This window comes from Calypte anna, chromosome 5A, assembly GCF_003957555.1.
Source record: "Calypte anna isolate BGI_N300 chromosome 5A, bCalAnn1_v1.p, whole genome shotgun sequence".
NCBI classification, from domain to species: domain Eukaryota; kingdom Metazoa; phylum Chordata; class Aves; order Apodiformes; family Trochilidae; genus Calypte; species Calypte anna.
The window spans coordinates 6,658,091-6,676,776 of record NC_044251.1 but is presented as its reverse complement, the minus strand read 5'-3'; the positions used below and the strand labels follow the sequence as shown (position 1 = coordinate 6,676,776).

The following is an 18,686-nucleotide window of genomic DNA, read 5'->3' as shown; positions in this document are numbered from 1 at the left end:
CCTTGCAGGGGAAGAGGTGAAGAAGCTGTTGTGACAGATGAGACCCATCACATAAGTTAACAATGTTGGATGTCAGGAGTTGGAAATGCTCTAGTGTGCAAAAGAATCTGTTGTGCACAGTATCATTTGCCCAGTGGCTGGGACAAGTGGTGCAGCTTCTGCTTGTATTTCTGAAGGGCTAAAGAGCCTCTGGCATGACTGAGCTGGAGATCACTTGTTTTGCTATCTTATCCATGGAAACCAAGGTGCTGGTATTTTGATTTTGGGAGACAGGAGTTGCTGCTTGTGAATAGGGAAGAGTAAGTCCCTGCCTTTATCTGCTTTTTAGGTGAATAAGAATGACATCAGGAAAAAGGTGCGTCGCCTGATGGGAAAATCACACATTGGGTTGGTGCACAGCCAGCAGATAAATGATACTCTGGACAAGCTTGCCAATCTGGTAAGTAAAATAGTCATGAGTGGTGTAGCAGTAGGAGCTAAAGTGGAGGAAAATATTACCTGAAAGTTATTCTGGAAATGCTCTGCACCACTAATTTTCAATTATTTCAATTATGCTTTCACAGGTATAAAGACTGTGATTGTATGGTCCCTGTTTATCATACTACAATGTTATGCAGTTACCAGAACTGCAATACAAAAATGTATAAAGAGGACACTTCAGCACCAAAGTTCTATGCAATGCTTATGTTTTCATAACATTGTGAGTGGGAGCCCTTATTCTTACTATGACTGTGTTTAGTTTTCCATTGGTTCCCAGGTCGTTGTAAGACTTGTAGCAATCAGTTTCTCTGCAAAACTGTTTCCTCTCTCAGATGCCTTGATGAATAGATCTTACATTCCATTATATGGATATAAATATATATATATATATACATACATATAGATAAACAATCAAGCTAGCTTTTAAAACAGCTCTCACTAGAGTGGATGTGAGGCACTTTGAAAGCTAGCTTATCAAAGCATTTTTACTTTTGAGCTTAGTTTTATGCATGGTAAGAAAGAAAATTATCCTGCAATTAATTGGGAAAAAGCAGATGCAATGTTCCTGGCATCCAGACACTTCCCTGTTCCATACTGAGCAGTGTGGTGGTTGTATGCTGGAGTAACTCATAGTCACACTCGTTCAAGCTAAAGTTATCACACTTGTTAAAACTGAACTTATTTGTTAAAACTGTAGTTTTCCATTGGTTCCCAGGTCATTGTGAGACTTGTAGCAATCAGTTTCTCTACAACACTGTTTCCTCTCTCAGATGCCATGAAGAATAGATCTTACATTTCATTATATGTATATGTATATACATATATAGATAAACAATCAAGCTAGCTTTTAAAACAGCTCTCACTAGAGTGGATGTGAGGCACTTTGAAAGCTAGCTTGTCAAAGCATTTTTACATTTGAGCTTAGTTTTATGCACGGTAAGAAAGAAAATTATCCTACAATTAATTGGGAAAAAGCAGAGCAGTGTACTGCAATGTTCCTGGCACCCAGACACTTTCCTGTTCCATACTGAGCAGTGTGGTGGTAGTATGCTGGAGTAACTCATAGTCACACTCATTTAAACTAAAGTTATCACACTTGTTAAAACTGAACTTACCAGGCTTGTTGAAACAAAACTTTATAGAGTATCTTCCTTAGGCCTTTGTCCAAAACTGACTCCAGTAAGCTGTGTTAAACGTACTTTTTTTTTTTTTTCTTCTGTGGAAAATGCTTCTGGTGTCAAATAGACTTTTTTCAATAGATCAGGAGAAGTTGGTTTTAAGGTAGAGTGATGATTGTGTATTGTTTTTTCTCTAGAATGGACGGGAGCTCCCTCTGAGACCCAGTGGCAGCCGCCACATCAAGAAGCAGACTTTTGTAGTACATGCTGGGACAGACACCACAGGAGACATATTTTTCATGGAGGTAGAGACAAGAGTAATGCTGATGCAACTATCAGTCTTCAACAAAGAGGGGTAGAAAACTTAGGTCATGTTTTGTGCTCCCAGGTATGTGATGATTGCATTGTGCTGAGGAGCAACATTGGAACTGTGTATGAACGCTGGTGGTATGAGAAACTCATCAACATGACTTACTGCCCCAAAACAAAAGTGCTGTGCCTCTGGAGGAGGAATGGGCAGGAGACACAACTGAACAAGTTCTACACAAAGAAGGTACCCATCTTGTGTAATACCCACAGTGCTAAGCTAAGAGCATAAGCAAATACTTGGTGTAGCACTGTCCCTCTTTACTAAAAAATAGGATTCTCCAGCAGTGTTTTTTCATAGTGCTGACATTATGCGTTGGCATTTACCTGGAGACAGTAGCACAGCAGGAGGAATTTAAGGAATTACCTGTGCAGCTTTTACTTGTTGTTTTGGTCAGAAGGAAAGCATCAGTATTACTAAATGTTGTGTGAGCTTGCAGGCTAATAAAGGTAGTCAGAATGTTGTGATAGCTTAATGGAGAAAAAGCCAAGTAAAGCTATGTCTTAGTTGTTGAGTTATATCATTAATGAAAAATCCAAATGGACAAAATAGATAAAAAGTTTTTCTCCATGGGCACGTTTGATTTTTGTTTTGTGTATGCCAACATTCTCCACTAATGTGAGAGCACTTTTCTTCTCCTTATGATTAACTGCAGATGTAAAGAAATAGCTTAAACTTACTAGCAAAACTCCAGTAACTCTTAGAACTCCAGGAACTCCTACACGGTGACCAACAAACAATATATAATTTGTAAATGCAATTAGCATATTGAAAGTTATCTTTGAGATGTATAAAGGGATGAGAGTTCTACTTCAAAACATTCATTTTACATAGACAGTGTCATTGTAGAGCAGATGTGACTACAAAAGGAAGGAGGACAAAAGCAGTATGCTACAGATGCTACAGAAGCTACTTGAAAAAGTCACTGCATGTATCTTGGTCTTTGGATAGAAAATGTTCTTAAATTCTACTCTGAGTTTATGGCTTGACATTGTTTGATATTAGAGAGGTGAGTTGGAGGAAGATGAGTAGAAGAATATGGTATAAGGAAATTGACATATGTAACAAAATAAGAGTATAAGAGCTTGATAAATACAAATGATGGCTGGAAACTGAAAGAAAGAGATGGACTGTGATACTGTTTGAGGATTTTTCTACAATAGGAGACTGAGTAAACCTGGCTAGATTGCTCAGGAGTGTGTGTGTGCCAAACCCTGAACTCTTCACCATCTTGTGCTATGAAATGACATGAAATAGTTTTTCTATCAACTGAAAAAATAACTATAAATACCACCTAGTAATTAGCTGTAGTTGAACTTCTGTAGGCTTCTTGTTGTTATGCATCACTGCAGGCTTGGTTTGTTGTTTTTTTTTTAGACTCTTAGAATCTTGCTGTTCTTTTTCCCTTACTAATTTGGAAAAATAACATTGTATTACTTTCCTTTTATATGGTAGTGTCGGGAGCTATACTACTGTGTAAAAGACAGTATGGAGAGAGCAGCAGCAAGGCAACAAAGCATCAAACCAGGTAAAAGATTTCCCTTTTGTTGGAAACATTTGTTGCTTAATTTGCAATCAAGAATTATTTTTTCTAATTAACTTCTTGGAGCATAATATCACTTCACTAATGGTAGCTTTGTACATCTTTGTGAGCTTAGAAGAGCCACCATGTTCTTTATTCTACCATTAATTCAGTTTAATTTGGAGAGGAGGAGGACTGGACTTTACTGAGGATGGAGGAAAGTGTCTTTGAATGCTATTTTAAGATTTAAACAATAATGTATTAAAAATGTGTTAGTCATCCTTCAGAGTTCAGTTTTCAATTATTCTGCATAAATGGTAATTTTTTAAAAAAGTCATTGTAAGAAAGTATTTTCTAGCTGAACTGAATGATGCAATAGATGAAAATGCCTATGTTGTCATCTATTCATCTTCCCTACTAAATGGTCACTGTTGTGACCATGTTGACTTCTTCATGGCTGAAAGTATAAAGTAATGCTATACAAAATCATCAAGGTCACAAATACAAGCCCAGTTTGTGCTTGCAGGAATGAAATGTGGCATTTAAATCAAACAAAATGCCAATGTGAACTGTGATAAATACAGATTGAGCTGACATTGATGCCCTTTCATGTAACCAGGATGAAATTTCTTAGAATATTTAAAAGTCTGGTGGTTCTCAGGAGGTTGTAGTTAGGGAGCTGGGCTGCTGAAATGCTCCCTACTGTTCTCAGTAGTGTCTTCTTGCCAGACATATCACATGGAAATTGTTTTTTTAATTTTTTGACACTTCCTTTCCACATTTCATGACTTGGTTGACTGCTTTCTGTTCTTTCTCTCTCTCTCTCTGGATATTTTTGTCTTTCTTTGATGATTTTTTTTTTAATTTAATTTTTTTTTAATTAAAATGTAACAGGCCCTGAGCTGGGTGGTGAATTCCCTGTGCAGGATATGAAAACTGGTGAAGGAGGTCTTCTTCAGGTCACACTGGAAGGAATTAACTTGAAATTCATGCACAGCCAGGTATGAGGGAAATCTGTGAGAAAACTGTGAGTATGAAGCTTTTTGCAGCATGCCTGTGGATGTGTTTCCTCTTCCCAGAGTAGTAACAAGGACAAGGGTAAAAAAACCATATGTATATTTACACACAAACACACATATATTTTTACATATGTATCTGTATGGAAAGGCACACTGAAATGAAATAGCCTCAAGAAAACTGTAACCAGCTGAAGGAAAACATTGATGCAGGTTTCAAATTCTTTTTTCTGGTGGTTTGAATTGTCTAATCACAAAACAGATGGTAGGCAGTACATTAAGGAACAGAAAAAGTGATCAATAGTAATCTGAAACTGCCACAATAAATCACAGTGTGAACATATCCTGACTGCATAAGCAGAGCCTTAAAGATACAATGTTGGAATAGTGCAGGTACAGAGGGCAACCTTCTGCATGGTATTTATCTATTTTGTTTTAAATTTTGAGAAGTCATCTGTAGAATTTCATATGAAAATAAAATAGTAAACTGGCTTTTGTTGTAAGTCACAAAACCAAGAAAAAATTACTGGTTCTTTTTTCCTCTCAAATAGATCTTGTGGGTATAGAGGAAGCACAACTAGAACTGTCATTCCTTTCTTTCTCTGGGTGTTGTTTCTGTTGCTTCCTTTGATCCTTGTTTTTTGTTTTGCTTTGTGTTTTTTGTTTTGCATATGTTATTAAATGCATGCTCTGCTAGACAGTAGAATCAATTTTTAGGGGAGAGAGAGTGTGTATGTGTGTGAGAGAGATGGAAAGAAAAGCTTCTGTCAGTCTTCTGTGGAGTGTTTTTTCCTTTCCTCCTGACTAGATTTTTTTTCTCCCCACACAAGCTTTGTTCTTTGAGGATATATCAGTGTAGATCCCACTGGAAGTGCACATGCATTTCAAACACACACAGTCAGAAGCTTTCCTACTTCTCCCAAGGTCACAGTCACACCATACCCTTCTTTGGGTTCTGACATGCCAATATAGGGAGTAGAGAGTTGTCAACTTCCTGCAGTTTTTTTTCCTGTGTAATACCAGGGTAGAAGCTGTTCTGCAGCTGACCTGCTGTAGTATTTCAAACCTACTCTGTGATGGAACAGTCTCACTCAGTGACAGATTTGAACTTTTTATGAGGTATGCTGAAATGTGAAGAACTGCAAGAGGAACTCACTGGTAGAACAGAATAAATTTTCCTAGTTATTAGAAATGGCAGGTCTAAAGCCTTTGAAAGTTAAGCCTTGGCAACAGTTAGATTTTATTGTAGATGGACATAATGGAAATTACTTTGTCCTGCAATGAGGATACACCATAAGGAATGTTCTGTTTGTTTCTCCTTTTCCTTCCTCTGCCAGAAGTCAGAATTGATTTTGAGCTGAAACTGCTCATCTCTTGAACAGTCTGTGGAGATCACTCTGTTTCATAAATGAACAGCCAGGCATATATGCATTTGCAGGGAGAAAAGATATATAAGAAGGTAGCCACATCGTCATCATTGTGGTTTCTTAAATGTAAAAGGCATCTTCACAAGCCAGAGACATGCAGTGGTAAGCACATAGTGACAACACAGCATCTGTCCAAAAATAAAACTCCAAATACTGGAACATACCCTTGTCCTTAAATTCAAAGTCTTTTTTTCCCTGAAAGACTGGAATGACATGCTAAAAGAAACCTTAGGGAAACCTAATATTGATTGTTATTGTGTGACTGTCCAGACAATTACCAGTTGAACAGCACTGGATCCTGTGCTACCACCAGCACTCCAAGAGTACTGGCTTTGCCATATTCTTTCTTACAGAGAATGGTGTTATAATGTGCTGTCTGGGATAAAAATTACATCTTTTCTAGAAGACCCTTTGTGCAGGTCAGACACAGGAAGCATGCCAGCTGCCTCTGCCACCTGAAAGATTGTGCTGTCCCTTCATCACCTTTCCAGTGAGGCTATAGCCAGATGAGTTCCCATTACTTAAGATGGAAATTGAGACAAGTACAATTCTGAAAAATACACTTTGTGTATTCAGTGTGTTTAATTCTTGATCTACTGCATTTACGTTGCCAGCTGGCAAGAGCATTCAGTTCCTTTTAGTGGACCTGAGATGTATCCTTGTTTTTCTTCTCAAAAGAAAATATCCAAACAGATGAAAAGTCTTCCATACAGAGCTGCCACTTGAGGGTCTGTGTGGAATGGGCTATTGATGCACTTATATAAAGGATACCTACAAAAAAAAAAAATCCCCTCCAATTTCATACTCTGTGGAGGTCAAGAATGTTTGCGTTCTTATTCCAGCACTCATCAGCCAGTATGCTATATGACATGAATTGAACTTTGCTGTTTTCATATAAATTATATTAATAGCTTCCTAAAACAGTTGATTCCAGAATATGTATAATAGCATGACTAAAACCAGGATCCTACACCCATTTCTCCATGTTGAAAATAGTGGGTTTGTTGAGTTTGGGTGGGGACACTGACCAACAAATGCCTACAGGACCTCATCGGGGACAGCTTTCTCTTCATCTCTTTACTCCATGTATAGGCCCTGCTCTTGGCCCATTTCTAAATACTCTTTTCAGCAACACAACTTATTAAAATAAAGGATTTCAGTCACTCTGCTTAATTGGGTGGCATAGAAATAATTAATTTAGAACAAAGTAAGAGAGGTTTCCACTTAAAAAAAAAAGTCTATTCTGTCATACTGGAGAAGTCTGAATGCAGTGCTTCTGTGTGACAGTGGTGCTTGCTTTCATGAAACTGGTTTGGAAGGCTCTTGATTTGCAGTGTGTATACTTTGTTACCTTTTGAATTCCTTAGCAAATGTCCTAGATGCATGGTGGGCCAACTTATTATTGACAACTCGTAGTTGTCTTGAGTGTTCACAAACCATCTGGCAGCACACGTAAGTTTAAGAAGAAAAAAATATTCAAGACTGTGCCTAGCAGGTCAGAGGAAGTGCTCTGGAATAGGGAGGAGCTGAATGTACCTGTGGCACTGGCAGATTATTCTGTTTACATCTACCAAATATGTTATAGTATTGGGACTTGGTAACTCTGTCCCTTTATGAATTAATCTGTGTGAAAAATAGATGGAAATTTTAATGAAATGCAGCAGGGATATGTCCAGCTACAGTAGGATTCACAGTGAATGCTCTGTCTTGAAGAACCAGTTTCCCTAGGGTAAGTAACTGTTATTTCCTTTGCACTCATTTTCTGATTGAGAGGAAATGTAGCAAGAAATTGCTTGTCAACTCAAATGTCTTCTGAAAATGGAGACCATACTGTAATTGTGACAAGCTTGATAAATTCTTACCTTGCTCATTCTGGAAATGCAGCACTCCTTAACGTTATACTCAGATCTTGAGCACCTGGGGCAGTCAAGTCTTTTAGGCAGCTTTAGTGTTACCAGATCCAATGTTTTGCCTGAAACTTTCTATTGAGATTCTGAATTTTATACTTTAGACTACTAGAAAGAACTTTTCAGAGAACATAATAAAGAAAAAAAGAAACCAAGTGCAATAAAGTGTTGTTACTGACTTCTGTACTCTTTTTCTCAAAAACTAAAATGCTTTCGATCAACTAAACTGATACAGAAGATGTATGAAAGCACACAAACAAGGTGGCATTAGCTCTCCTTCCCCTTGAATGCTTGAATATAAGCAGAAAGTAAGTTTTTCTGATAAAGTAAGTGGAAGTTTAGGGTTTTTTATACTGAGCAAAGAATACCTTGGATATGTTTGTTAGCTCTCTGTTACAAAAAAACCCAAAAGCAAACAAACAAAATTCTTCTTGCTTGAAAATCAGGCTGACTTCACTCAGATGTACAGTGCATTTACTCATCTGTATTGATAAAGATGAAGCCAGTTTCTTAAAAACAACACAACAATTTCTGGTATTGCCTTCCTTTGCCTTTCTTGGGTAGCACACCACCTGTGATTCCATGGGTGTTGCTTATACTGGATTCCAAAGGGTTGCAGAGTTTTCCTGTCCCTTCTTTCCAAGACAATGAAGTCTCTCTACTAACATGTTTTAAAAATTGGTCCTAAAATCATGGTGTTGTAAGTGTATAGGCACTGAAAGTGTCAGTCCAGGAAATTGCAGTGTCCTGGTATTGGACTCAGATTTTCTCTGAATGTTAGGGCAATGTTACTCTCTGTGCTTTTCTTGCCTTGAAAAATCAACTATATTAGGAACTGGAACATGGAATGATTCCTTACAGCACTTTTGGTGGCTTCCTATGTCTGCCTACTGACTCTGACCCTTTTGGTGATGTGCATACAAGAAGGGATTGTTTCCTATCCTGAAAGAGATCAGATATTGAACAAATTCATTATGCTCATACCTTGTTTATTCATGGAATCTTGGCATTTAGGTTCTAACTGGAAAACCTAGTCATGCAGTTTCTGCTGTTTTGTCTGTTGATGTTCATGTATGTGCAACATAGATTTAAAGCGGGGTGGTTTTCTAAGTGAGGGCTCAGCTGACAGCAGCCATATGGGAAGTAAGCAAACAATTGAGAAGGGTCCAAACTCTCCTGTCCTGCTTAAAGCAGAAACCTGGTACCGGCTGTTAAAGGAGATGGTTTTGAGAGTAAGTATCAGAGGGTACATCAATAACTGGGGTGAAATCTTAATCAGCAAGGCTGTCACGGAGCAGGACAATCAGTGTTTCCCCTCTGGATTGAGCTAGGCTACTGGGTAGGAGGCCCAGTGTCAGGGTGGGAAGTGTGGTGCCCCTTACCTGCCCTCTGTGCTGGAGGAGGATGCATGGAGGGGCAGAATTAAGTGGGATGGATCAAGAGGCTACAAATGGTGCCAAATTTGGGAGCCAGCTTTTTTTTTTCTTGTCCCGCTCTTCTGTTGTATTCCAGGTGTGTTGGTATTCTTTTTTGCAATAACTCATTTGAGTGCCTGAAGGGGTAGCAATGTTGGATATGTCAGAGTTACTAACTCCTTCATTTCTCTTCCATGCTTTCTCCTCCTGCAAGGAGCGGAAGGTACTTCATCTTCTGCTGTCTTCGCTTCTTAGCACTTTTAAGTTCTTTGTTGATTTCTAGCATTGTGGCAAGTTTGTCTTTTGAATATTTATTTCACCCTTTATTTATATATTAAACTGTAAATGAACTGGTAGTGTATGCTCCAGTACTTGAGGTTGTATCTGCTGTGATGATGTTTTTGTTTTATTTCGGGTTTTAGCTAAAAAAATCACAAACCTGACTGATTTCATGCTCCTTTTCCTCTTCTTTTGTAGGTTTTCATAGAGCTGAATCACATTAAAAAGTGCAATACTGTGCGAGGAGTCTTTGTCCTGGAGGAATTTGGTAATTACATTATTTTGATATTAGGTCTGTACTCACATGGCAGTAACTCAAATTTCCAGTCTTCAGATTCAAAGTTGCACTGCAGTTTCAAAGATGGGAGAGAAATGCAGATTGCATGTTGCCTGACTGAGAGATGGGTGACTTAACATAAGAATTTACATGTTTATTTTTATCATTTTAAGACTTGTGACCTAGGTGCCCTGTGTTAATAGGCAAAGATGATGCTAGGAGACTCCTGAAGCAAACAAATAATAACTTGGATGTGGGTAGGAATTTTCTTTGGTATGTTCCTCTATCATCTGAGAAACCACATTTTTAAGCAGGATTTGTAGCTGATTGTTCTCCTACACTGTGCTTTTCTTTCAAAGAATTACTGTTAATTGCCAAGTTTCCTCTTAGCTCTATGTGGAATTTAATTTTTGTTTTAGGGAGTGGATGTTTTGTCAGGTTCTACTTTATTTATCCAGTGGCTTTTGTTTCAGAGCTTGACTGTTGTAAAGAGTGGGAAAGCAAAGGTTAAGGAGAATAAAGAATTTGTGCTATTTTGGTTAGTTATTAATATTACATATAATCTGCCTCCAGTCAAGTTTGGGGAAAATTCTGGGTTAATAGACAGTGTCAGTCACACTACAGTTAAGTAGTGTCTGAAAGCAGTAGGTGACTTCAGATGCAGCTGTCCAGGAGAAGTGATCCACATCTTGAAATAGTCCCTGAACCTATATTGGTTTATTCTCCACCCATCTGTGGGACATCTGTCTAGGTCTTAAGTGTATATATGAAACAATTAAAAAGAAGGTAAAATTTACAACATTTCCACAGTAGATCAGCATCCATGCTTTGGCTGTTATTCAAAATCTAAGTCAGCAGCTCCATTTACCAAGACTCTCCCTGTTCTTTGGTGCTGTGAACAGGATCTTCTAGCTGAGGGATTCTCTCCTGCAATATAAAAAGACAGTGAATATGACACTGCTGAAATTAATGTCTTTGTCCACAATAATGTGTTGTCTCTTTATGGCAACACAAAGTTATAAGGTATTAAAATGGTAAAGCCTTTCTAGGTGTTGTGGTTTTCTTGTTGGTTGCCATCAATTAATCTCCCAGAAGTTGGGGATTTGAATTTGTGGAATTTTTTTTTTCCATTTTCTGAAGATATTATTCATGGTTCAAGTTGTCAGATCAGTGTATTTAAACCCTGAAAAAAATTCCTAATATCTTAGATGTTCAGAAATAGTCTGCACCTTAGGGTTGTGTATTTGTTTGAGACCATGTTTTCACCCTGATGGGCAAGATAAGTTGTACCAGTTACAGAAATTGCTTCAGGCTGTAAAAGATTATTGATGAGTTTTACAAAAATGAGTTTTCAGAAGTCATAAAATTAGCTTAAGGATTTCTTCTTTTCAGGTTTTGCAATCTTGGAAGTTAAAAGAAATTACTTGGATCAGAAATAATTTTTGATAATTTTAAGAGGTTTTTAACTCATTTTAATAGATTATTATATTGTACAAGAAGATAGACAGGGTTTGACCTAGTTATTTCAAGTAAATTTCTATTGATGACTCTGTAATACAGTGTTTAGACCCCAACTAATAAGTATAATAACTGTAAGAAAAATAACTTCTTTTTACATTGCCTATTGCAAAAGCTAGAGTTAAGACATGGAAATTATTAAAAGGTAATTTTAAGGAATAACTAAAAATAAGCTGGGAATTGGATGCTGCAAGCAAAATCTGAGAAATTAAACTCCCTCCTCCCAAAATAGAGGTCGCAGATAAGAACCAATTTAGATGTACCAAATGAGATGCATAATTTTCCCATCCAGCTAATAAAGAGAAGGAAGAAAAGCAGATGTTGCAGGGGACCTGTCCTTTATTCTTGTGCAGAGATGAGAGACAACCTCAGAGCTGCTAGTTTAGTTGTTATAAAGATGAGATCTTCCTTGTTCATGAGACATTAACATGTTAAATTATTAATAGTTAGCTAACAGCATTCAGCAAAAACTTGTGTGGACTTCTTAAAAAAAAGTTAATTAGCTGTACTAAATATTGTGAACCTGTCAGGGTTTAACACTGGCCTGGCAATTAAACCGAGTACCAGACACTCTATTAATCTCTCTCTCCTACTTGATAAAGAAAGGAGAGAGAATAAGGGAGGGAGACTGATGGGTTGGAAACTAAACTACACAACTTTAATGAAACAGTAATGATGAATAGGAAAAATTACTAAATATATACAGGAAAATGGATACCACATTCCTCCCCCCTTTTCCCCCAATAACTCTCACGTCACCACCGAGGCTGTAGGGCAGCCCTGGGAAAGTCCAGGCTGGAATCCTGGGGTTGGCAGCAGTCGGGATCAGGAGGCAGGAACACACAGATATGGGCTGGGATGGATCAGGAGCACAGGCAGAGGAATGGATGGAATCCTTCTAGGATGCCGGGTGAAGGAAGGGAAGCAGGAAAGGCAGGAAGGGCAGGCAGCTGGAAACTGGAAGCATGAAATCTGGCTTGGCCCTTGTGATGCCTCGAATTTATCCTGAGTATGAGGTGTATGGGATGGAATACTCTGTTTGGTCAATTCTGGCATCTCTCTTGTCCGTTCCTCCCCAAAGGAGGGCTGCAGGTGGGACCTCTTTCTTCCTTCTGGAGGGTAAAATGTTCCTCAGAGCTGAGCAGTGCCCTTGGCTCTGCACACCAGTCTCTAGCAGTAACTATAAACATCGAGTGTTATCAGTCCTAGGAGCAGAAACTGACTGAGAAACTTGCTGTTAATTTCAGCAATTGTAATACTTGTAATACTTACAAGAGACTGAGCTGAAAGCAAAAGTACAAGACAGAAAATCACCTTTATCCTGGCCCAAACCAGGACAGAACCTTGCAGTCAGATTCATTATAGTAATGAAGTACTGTTTTCTCTTGGAGAGGTAGAGAGTGGTAAGCATGGATGCCACTTGCATCCAGGCTGATGGGAAATACTTCAATGCAGGTTTTGGTTTTGATTTTGTCAAGCATGAGTGCTCCAAGTTTAGTGCTATTGCAGCAGGAAATTAAAGGTCTTGTTTGTGTTAACGTTGGGGTTAGATGGCAGTGTGAAAGTTGGAATTGTGATTTCAGAGCAGGATACAAGCAGCAGTTCAGGAATTGGTGCCCACAGATGGAAGTGGAGATTTAAGTGAGGAATTGTAAGGTTCTTCCCTCTGGAATTTGAGTTACTGCTGTGTACTTGTGCTTTATTTTCTTGTGGCCCCTTCACCGCCGCTGCTATGAAAACCTTCTTTCTCCAGCAGGTAAAGTGATGTCCCCTAAACTCATCCTATGCCAGCACCATCTTTTCATTCACAGTAGCAAAGGCTTCAGGATGGTGCTTAATAATTTCCTCCCTTCATCTGCTTACTTCAACATCATCAGGAATAACTTTTCATGTTAGAAGTGTTTCTGCTCATCTCTTAATTTGAGGCTTGGGGTTTTTTGTTTGTGGTTTGGTTGATTTTTTTTTTTTTGAGGGGGGGTTTGTTGCTTTTGTCTTTTTTTTTCTTCTTTTTTCTTTATTTTCTGCAGCAGTAGTGCTTTGACTTCACTGAGAGTAAACCCAAATCTGCTTCTTAACTCAGTCCTCTCAGGAGAATTTTCCCTACTGGAGGGACTATGATGGAGAACTTTACTTCAGTAAAGACAAGGCAATTTCCTGACTATGTAAAGTGGGGAGACAGTACCTTGCCTAGGTCCTCTCTGGTTCCCTCTCTTCCTATTCTCAATTATGATACAGGACTTTACAGCTTCCCTTCTTCCCTCGTGGCACAAGGTCCTTACAGCTTTCCCTTCCTGCTTTTTGAAGAGTATGTGGACAGTTGTATGTTATCCAGTGGGCTGTGAGACTTGCACAGCTGTAAAAGTCCCACCCTATTTGGCTGTGCACCAGCCTCACTCCCACCTTTATCCCGTGGTGACATGGAGGTAATTTGGAACGTCTGGTGCCAACTGGGTAAGGTAGCTTGGATGTGCACCTCCTTATCTCCCCAACTCTAGTTACTGATATCACAGGAGCAGTGCAGCCTGGGTGTGCACTTTCCCTGTTTCTCCATCCTTAGTCTTACTAAATCCAAGAAAAGAGAGAACTGAAACATGAAGCAAAAATATTGCATTACTTTTTACGTTCTTATTTTCACTAGAATTTTTTGAAGAGTGACAATGTTGTGATATATGAGAATTAGTAGGCACTGCTTTATTTTTGGAGTATTTCCTCAAACCCAGTCTGCACTGCCTACTTTTGGCCCCTTAGAGTGTGATCCGTCTCCCTCTCCAGCATTTAGCTGTCTGATCATAGTTGAAAAGATGACATCTGCATGGATAGGTTTGTTGTGGACTTTTCCTAGTTACTCATATGGAGTTCATCTGCCTCTGTTTCTTTTCTTGTCACTAGTACTATGCATAATAAAACATTTACCCTTCCTCTATGGTTTTGGTTTTGCATCATTTCTGTATCGCTGCTTCTAAATTTTTTTGTTGTGACACAGAAATTCCATGGCAAATTTCAGCTATTCTGGAATGGAAGTATTCAAAGTTGGTCTTGGTAATCCACTGATCTTAATATCTTAAATTTGCCATTATTTGTGTGTTCCTAGTGTGGTCCTTGTTCTCTCCTGATTTCCTATGGTATCTGTTCACAACAATATTTGTAGACCAAGTGTGGGTTGAGGCACAGTTCAGATGCAGTGCACAGTGAAGGGATGGTTACAGCTTGTTTTTTTTGTGGATTCCACAGTGAGAAAAAAAGGCAAATTTCCTTTAGCTTTATTATGACTGTTTCCTTTCTGTTAGGTTGAAGCAGTGCAAAGGAGCAAGATGAAAATTTCTGGATAATAGATTTTTATTTCATCAGTGCCCTAACCCTCTTTATAAATAAAGGTCTTCCAGAGTCAATAATCTTGGTATTTTAAGAATGTGTGTAACTGAAATAAATGCTCATCATTCAACTTGTTCCAAAACAATAAGCATTTTCAGTATGTCAAGTAAACACCATCACACACATCCTAGAAAGGAGAAAGAATGACAAGAGAAACTCATGAACTGGGAAACAGTCTTCCAGTTTAGAAAACATTCTCCCTCAGTTCAACTGATTTTCTGGATTTCACTAATTTACTACACAATGTCCAGCATTTCTTTCAAAATCTGTTTTTCAGAAGAGAAGGACTCAAACATCTGAAGGATAAAATCTTTGGGAACTGCATACTGACATATCACTATGGAATTGTTGGTTTATGTTTTATCATAGTAGACCCTGGGTGTATCTTGGTATTAAGTATGTTTTGTCATTAATTTTGCTATCTAGCAGGAATAAGTAGTCTCTAAGAACCATGAAATAGCTGCTATGGTTTTCCATACAGAGGCAGGGAAGTATTTTTGTCAAACTGAGGAATTTATTTTAACATTATTAGCATTTTCAAGAACATATGTGCTATGAATAAAAAAGGATCAGTGTCTAGAAGTGAGGGATAGTGAGGTGCTCTGTACCTGCACCTGCTGTCTGTGTGCATCCCTTCCCTTTCCTATGGGAACATTGTGCTATTTCTTTCCCCTTTTCCTCTCGTTTTTTGAACTTTTTGTTTTGTCTCTTGCCCGTCCGGTTTTAGTTCCTGAAACTAAAGAAGTGGTGAGCCACAAGTACAAGACGCCAATGGTGAGTCAACTGTGGTGCCTTCTGGTAGTTCTTTAGAGGATGTATCTTTACATTTTGATGTGATGAAAAGAAATACCTTGAGATTGCAGGGTTTGCAATGCACTGAAACACCAGCTGCTCTCTTATGGTAGATTTCCTTAAGGGAAGATGACAGAACTTGGTACTCTTTGTTTCTGTGAAGCCAGAGGAACTGGCAGGTAGTTCCCAGAGCTGGTCTCTTGATAATATAAAGATACAAGTTAGCTGGTCTGGCCTGAACTTGAGTAATTTAATGCTCATGAAAGTGTTAGATTTAAGATAGTGCAGAACACAAATGCTTAATCCACGGAACAGATGGAAAGGGAGACCAGTTCCTAATAGATAAAATGATTGCTTACTGAGTTTATGGAAAATTCCCATTTCCTCCTGCAAGTGAGGAGTAAAATAGAACAGTAGATGTAGTGGTGAGTGGCTGCTGTGGTTTAGTGTTTTTGTAACATTTTCTGAACAGCAGCAGCCCATGATGACACTTGGTACTTTCACTCGTAGTAGCTCAAAGATCAGGCTTATACTGACTTATGAGGGAGAAACAGAAGCCAATGATTATCATCAGAACTGTTATCATTTATTTTATGCCTGAGGTGCAATATATGTTTGGTGATTGCATGGAGGCTCTTCAAGAGAAAAGAGAGAAAAAGTATCGAAGCAGCTAGAAATGTTTTAGGAAAAAAAAAATGTTTAGATTGTATGTAATTTAAGAAGCAGATAGCTCTGTCTTTTCATAAGAAAAGCCAGATTAAGGAAAGGTAATTTTATTTTACACAAATGTTTTAGCTTGTACTATAGTACAACAAAACACATTGTTATGGTGATCATCTTTGCAAGGATTATAAATGTCAATTTACAGGACAAGTAGTTTTATGTTCACCAGAATAGCCAGCATTAGGACTAGGAAATACACTGAGTTTTACTGACACTGAATTGCAGTGCCGGTTACACACACTGAAAGAGGATTTTCACTTAAAACAGAGCTCACTTAATAACCAGGTAAATGCAATAACTGTAAATCTTCCTAATGCTATGTGAAATCCTCTGCTTTAAGATAGTGACAAAATTGCGTAGTATTCTTCATGTGAAGCATGCAATGTTGGGTTGTGTGTGGGTTTTTAATTTAAAAAAAGAAAAAAAGAAAAAAAACCCCAACCTAAAAACCCAAAAGGCAAGCTAGGTTCACTAGAGTTGGTTAAAAATTACAAAAATTAGTAGTTCTTATGATTTTGAGCATAAAAAGACAGTTGTGAATAAAGATTCCACTATCTTATGAGTTAAGGCACAGTGTTGGGTGCTTAGTTCTAGTCTTTTTAGTTAGTTCTTTCAGCCTCACACTGAATTTTTTTTGTAACTTCATACAGCATCTCCGAAGTCAATACATAGGATGTTTTGTCTAGAACCAGCTGTCAAACTTCTGAGCTTTGCATAATATTCTCAAAAGTTGTTAGAATTATACTATAAAGTGATTAATGTTTTTATCCCAAAGGAGCTTTTCTTATTTGTTATAAGGCTTTTCTTCTCTACCCGTTTCTGTTATAAGGTACCATGGGACACTTTTTCCTGATTTTGCCTGTACCAAGAGTAGTTGTCCCATGAAGGAAAACATGCAGTGAAGTGCAAATGTGCAGAGGATTTTGAAAACTATTAAATCACCTGAATTTCATTATCTCCTTTTCTAACTCCCTGTAGGCACATGAGATCTGCTACTCCGTGCTGTGTCTCTTCTCTTACGTGGCTGCCATTCGTGGGAAGGAGGCAGAAAACAAAAGCAAACCACCTCGACCAGTTTCCAGTTGATCATGGTACTGGGACATGCCTGCCCTTTGGCACCTTGATGTGCAGTACTCTTATTTTTACTGCAGTTGCTGGAGCTCACTTTACTGTCTTCTATGAGAACTTGATTCATCTGTGGCCCTCCAAGTCTTTCCCCATAGGAAAACCTAAGACTTCACTGCTCAATCTCCTTCCAAATTCATTCTTCCCAGAGTTTTTATAGGAACTCTTAAGCAGACAGCTTTGAGCATCAGCATCTGTCTGAGTGGGCTGCTGTGGCTGTTCCTTTGGAATTACTGTTGTCTTAAGATGACTGACAGCTTGAGTTTGTTTGTTTTTTGGTTTCTAGTGGTACTTGTTACAGATCAATCACTTTACAACTGCAGGTTTCTGCTTTCAGATTCTCCAGTATATGCATAGTGGAAGCAGTCTGGTCCTGCATGTTGTTTAGCTGTAATATTTTCATTGTTGTTTTTTTTTTCTTCTGGGTTGTTTATTTTTACCCACCAACATGGAATTCTTGTCACATAGCCCTTTGGGGAGAGATGAACAGTTTAGCTACCTTAGTCTTAAAATATCATGTGACAAGTTTGGCTATTAATTTGGTCCATCTGTGGGAGGTGACTGCTTCTTAAGTGGGAAAGAAAGTAGAGGGAGAAAGCTTGGAGGCAGCATGTTGTGGAAAACCCCTGACAGCTCATGGATTGTGTGGATTTTAAAATGGGAGTTTGCATTTGGAGATATCCCAGCAATTGAGTTAACAGATGCATAAAAGCACTACCAAAAGCAGTTAATCACAGGGATTAGAAAATCAATAAGGAAATGTAAAATTTGGAAGCAATGGCAGAAGCAGGCCCACGTATATTGGGGTTTGTAACTATTGTCTACAGAAAAAATGTCTATAGCAATCTGTAGAACGTGGTATTATGCTGTCCCCACATTTTTTTAACTATTGCTTTTTTCCGATCTGTGTATCAACCAATCTTGCAAATACTGTGTTTAAGTATAATGAAACTCCCATTGCTAAAACTATCCATCATGTTTCTCATTTTAAGTAGGCAGAATATGAATGTTTTCTTGCATCCAGTTTTTGTTCTTGAATTGTACTGCACTTGTCTGAAAAGCTCCTAGGATGCTGGGAGAAGAGACTGTAGAGAAAATAATGTTACATGTAAAATACCTGGAAAAAATGCTCTGATGCAAACTGTTGTATTGTATGTTTTAACATAAGGATTCTGAGTAAATGCACCCAGAAGTAACCCTGATGTGTCTTGGTCAGGGTGTCCATTTTGAATGGAATACACTAGGGTGTGATGGGTGAGGAAATCATGTAAATATTATAGTACCACATCTATTTATAGAAACTGTACAGCTGTCTGAATGTGAAAATAAAATGTCATTCAACCAGCAA

General features: G+C 38.3%; 1 protein-coding gene across 3 annotated transcripts in view; it reads left to right on the top strand.

Annotated features, from left to right (window-relative positions):
- Positions 1-18,686, top strand: part of MADD (MAP kinase activating death domain) — a 69,129-nt gene extending 50,443 nt beyond the window's left edge. For all 3 annotated transcript variants that reach the window (XM_030452144.1, XM_030452143.1, XM_030452141.1), the window contains 8 exons: positions 329-439; positions 1,796-1,903; positions 1,987-2,151; positions 3,421-3,493; positions 4,382-4,488; positions 9,730-9,799; positions 15,426-15,472; positions 17,192-18,686. In XM_030452144.1, the coding sequence (XP_030308004.1) occupies positions 329-439; positions 1,796-1,903; positions 1,987-2,151; positions 3,421-3,493; positions 4,382-4,488; positions 9,730-9,799; positions 15,426-15,472; positions 17,192-17,299 (789 nt within the window). In that variant the 3' untranslated portion in view covers positions 17,300-18,686. The remainder of the gene's footprint in view (positions 1-328; positions 440-1,795; positions 1,904-1,986; positions 2,152-3,420; positions 3,494-4,381; positions 4,489-9,729; positions 9,800-15,425; positions 15,473-17,191) is intronic.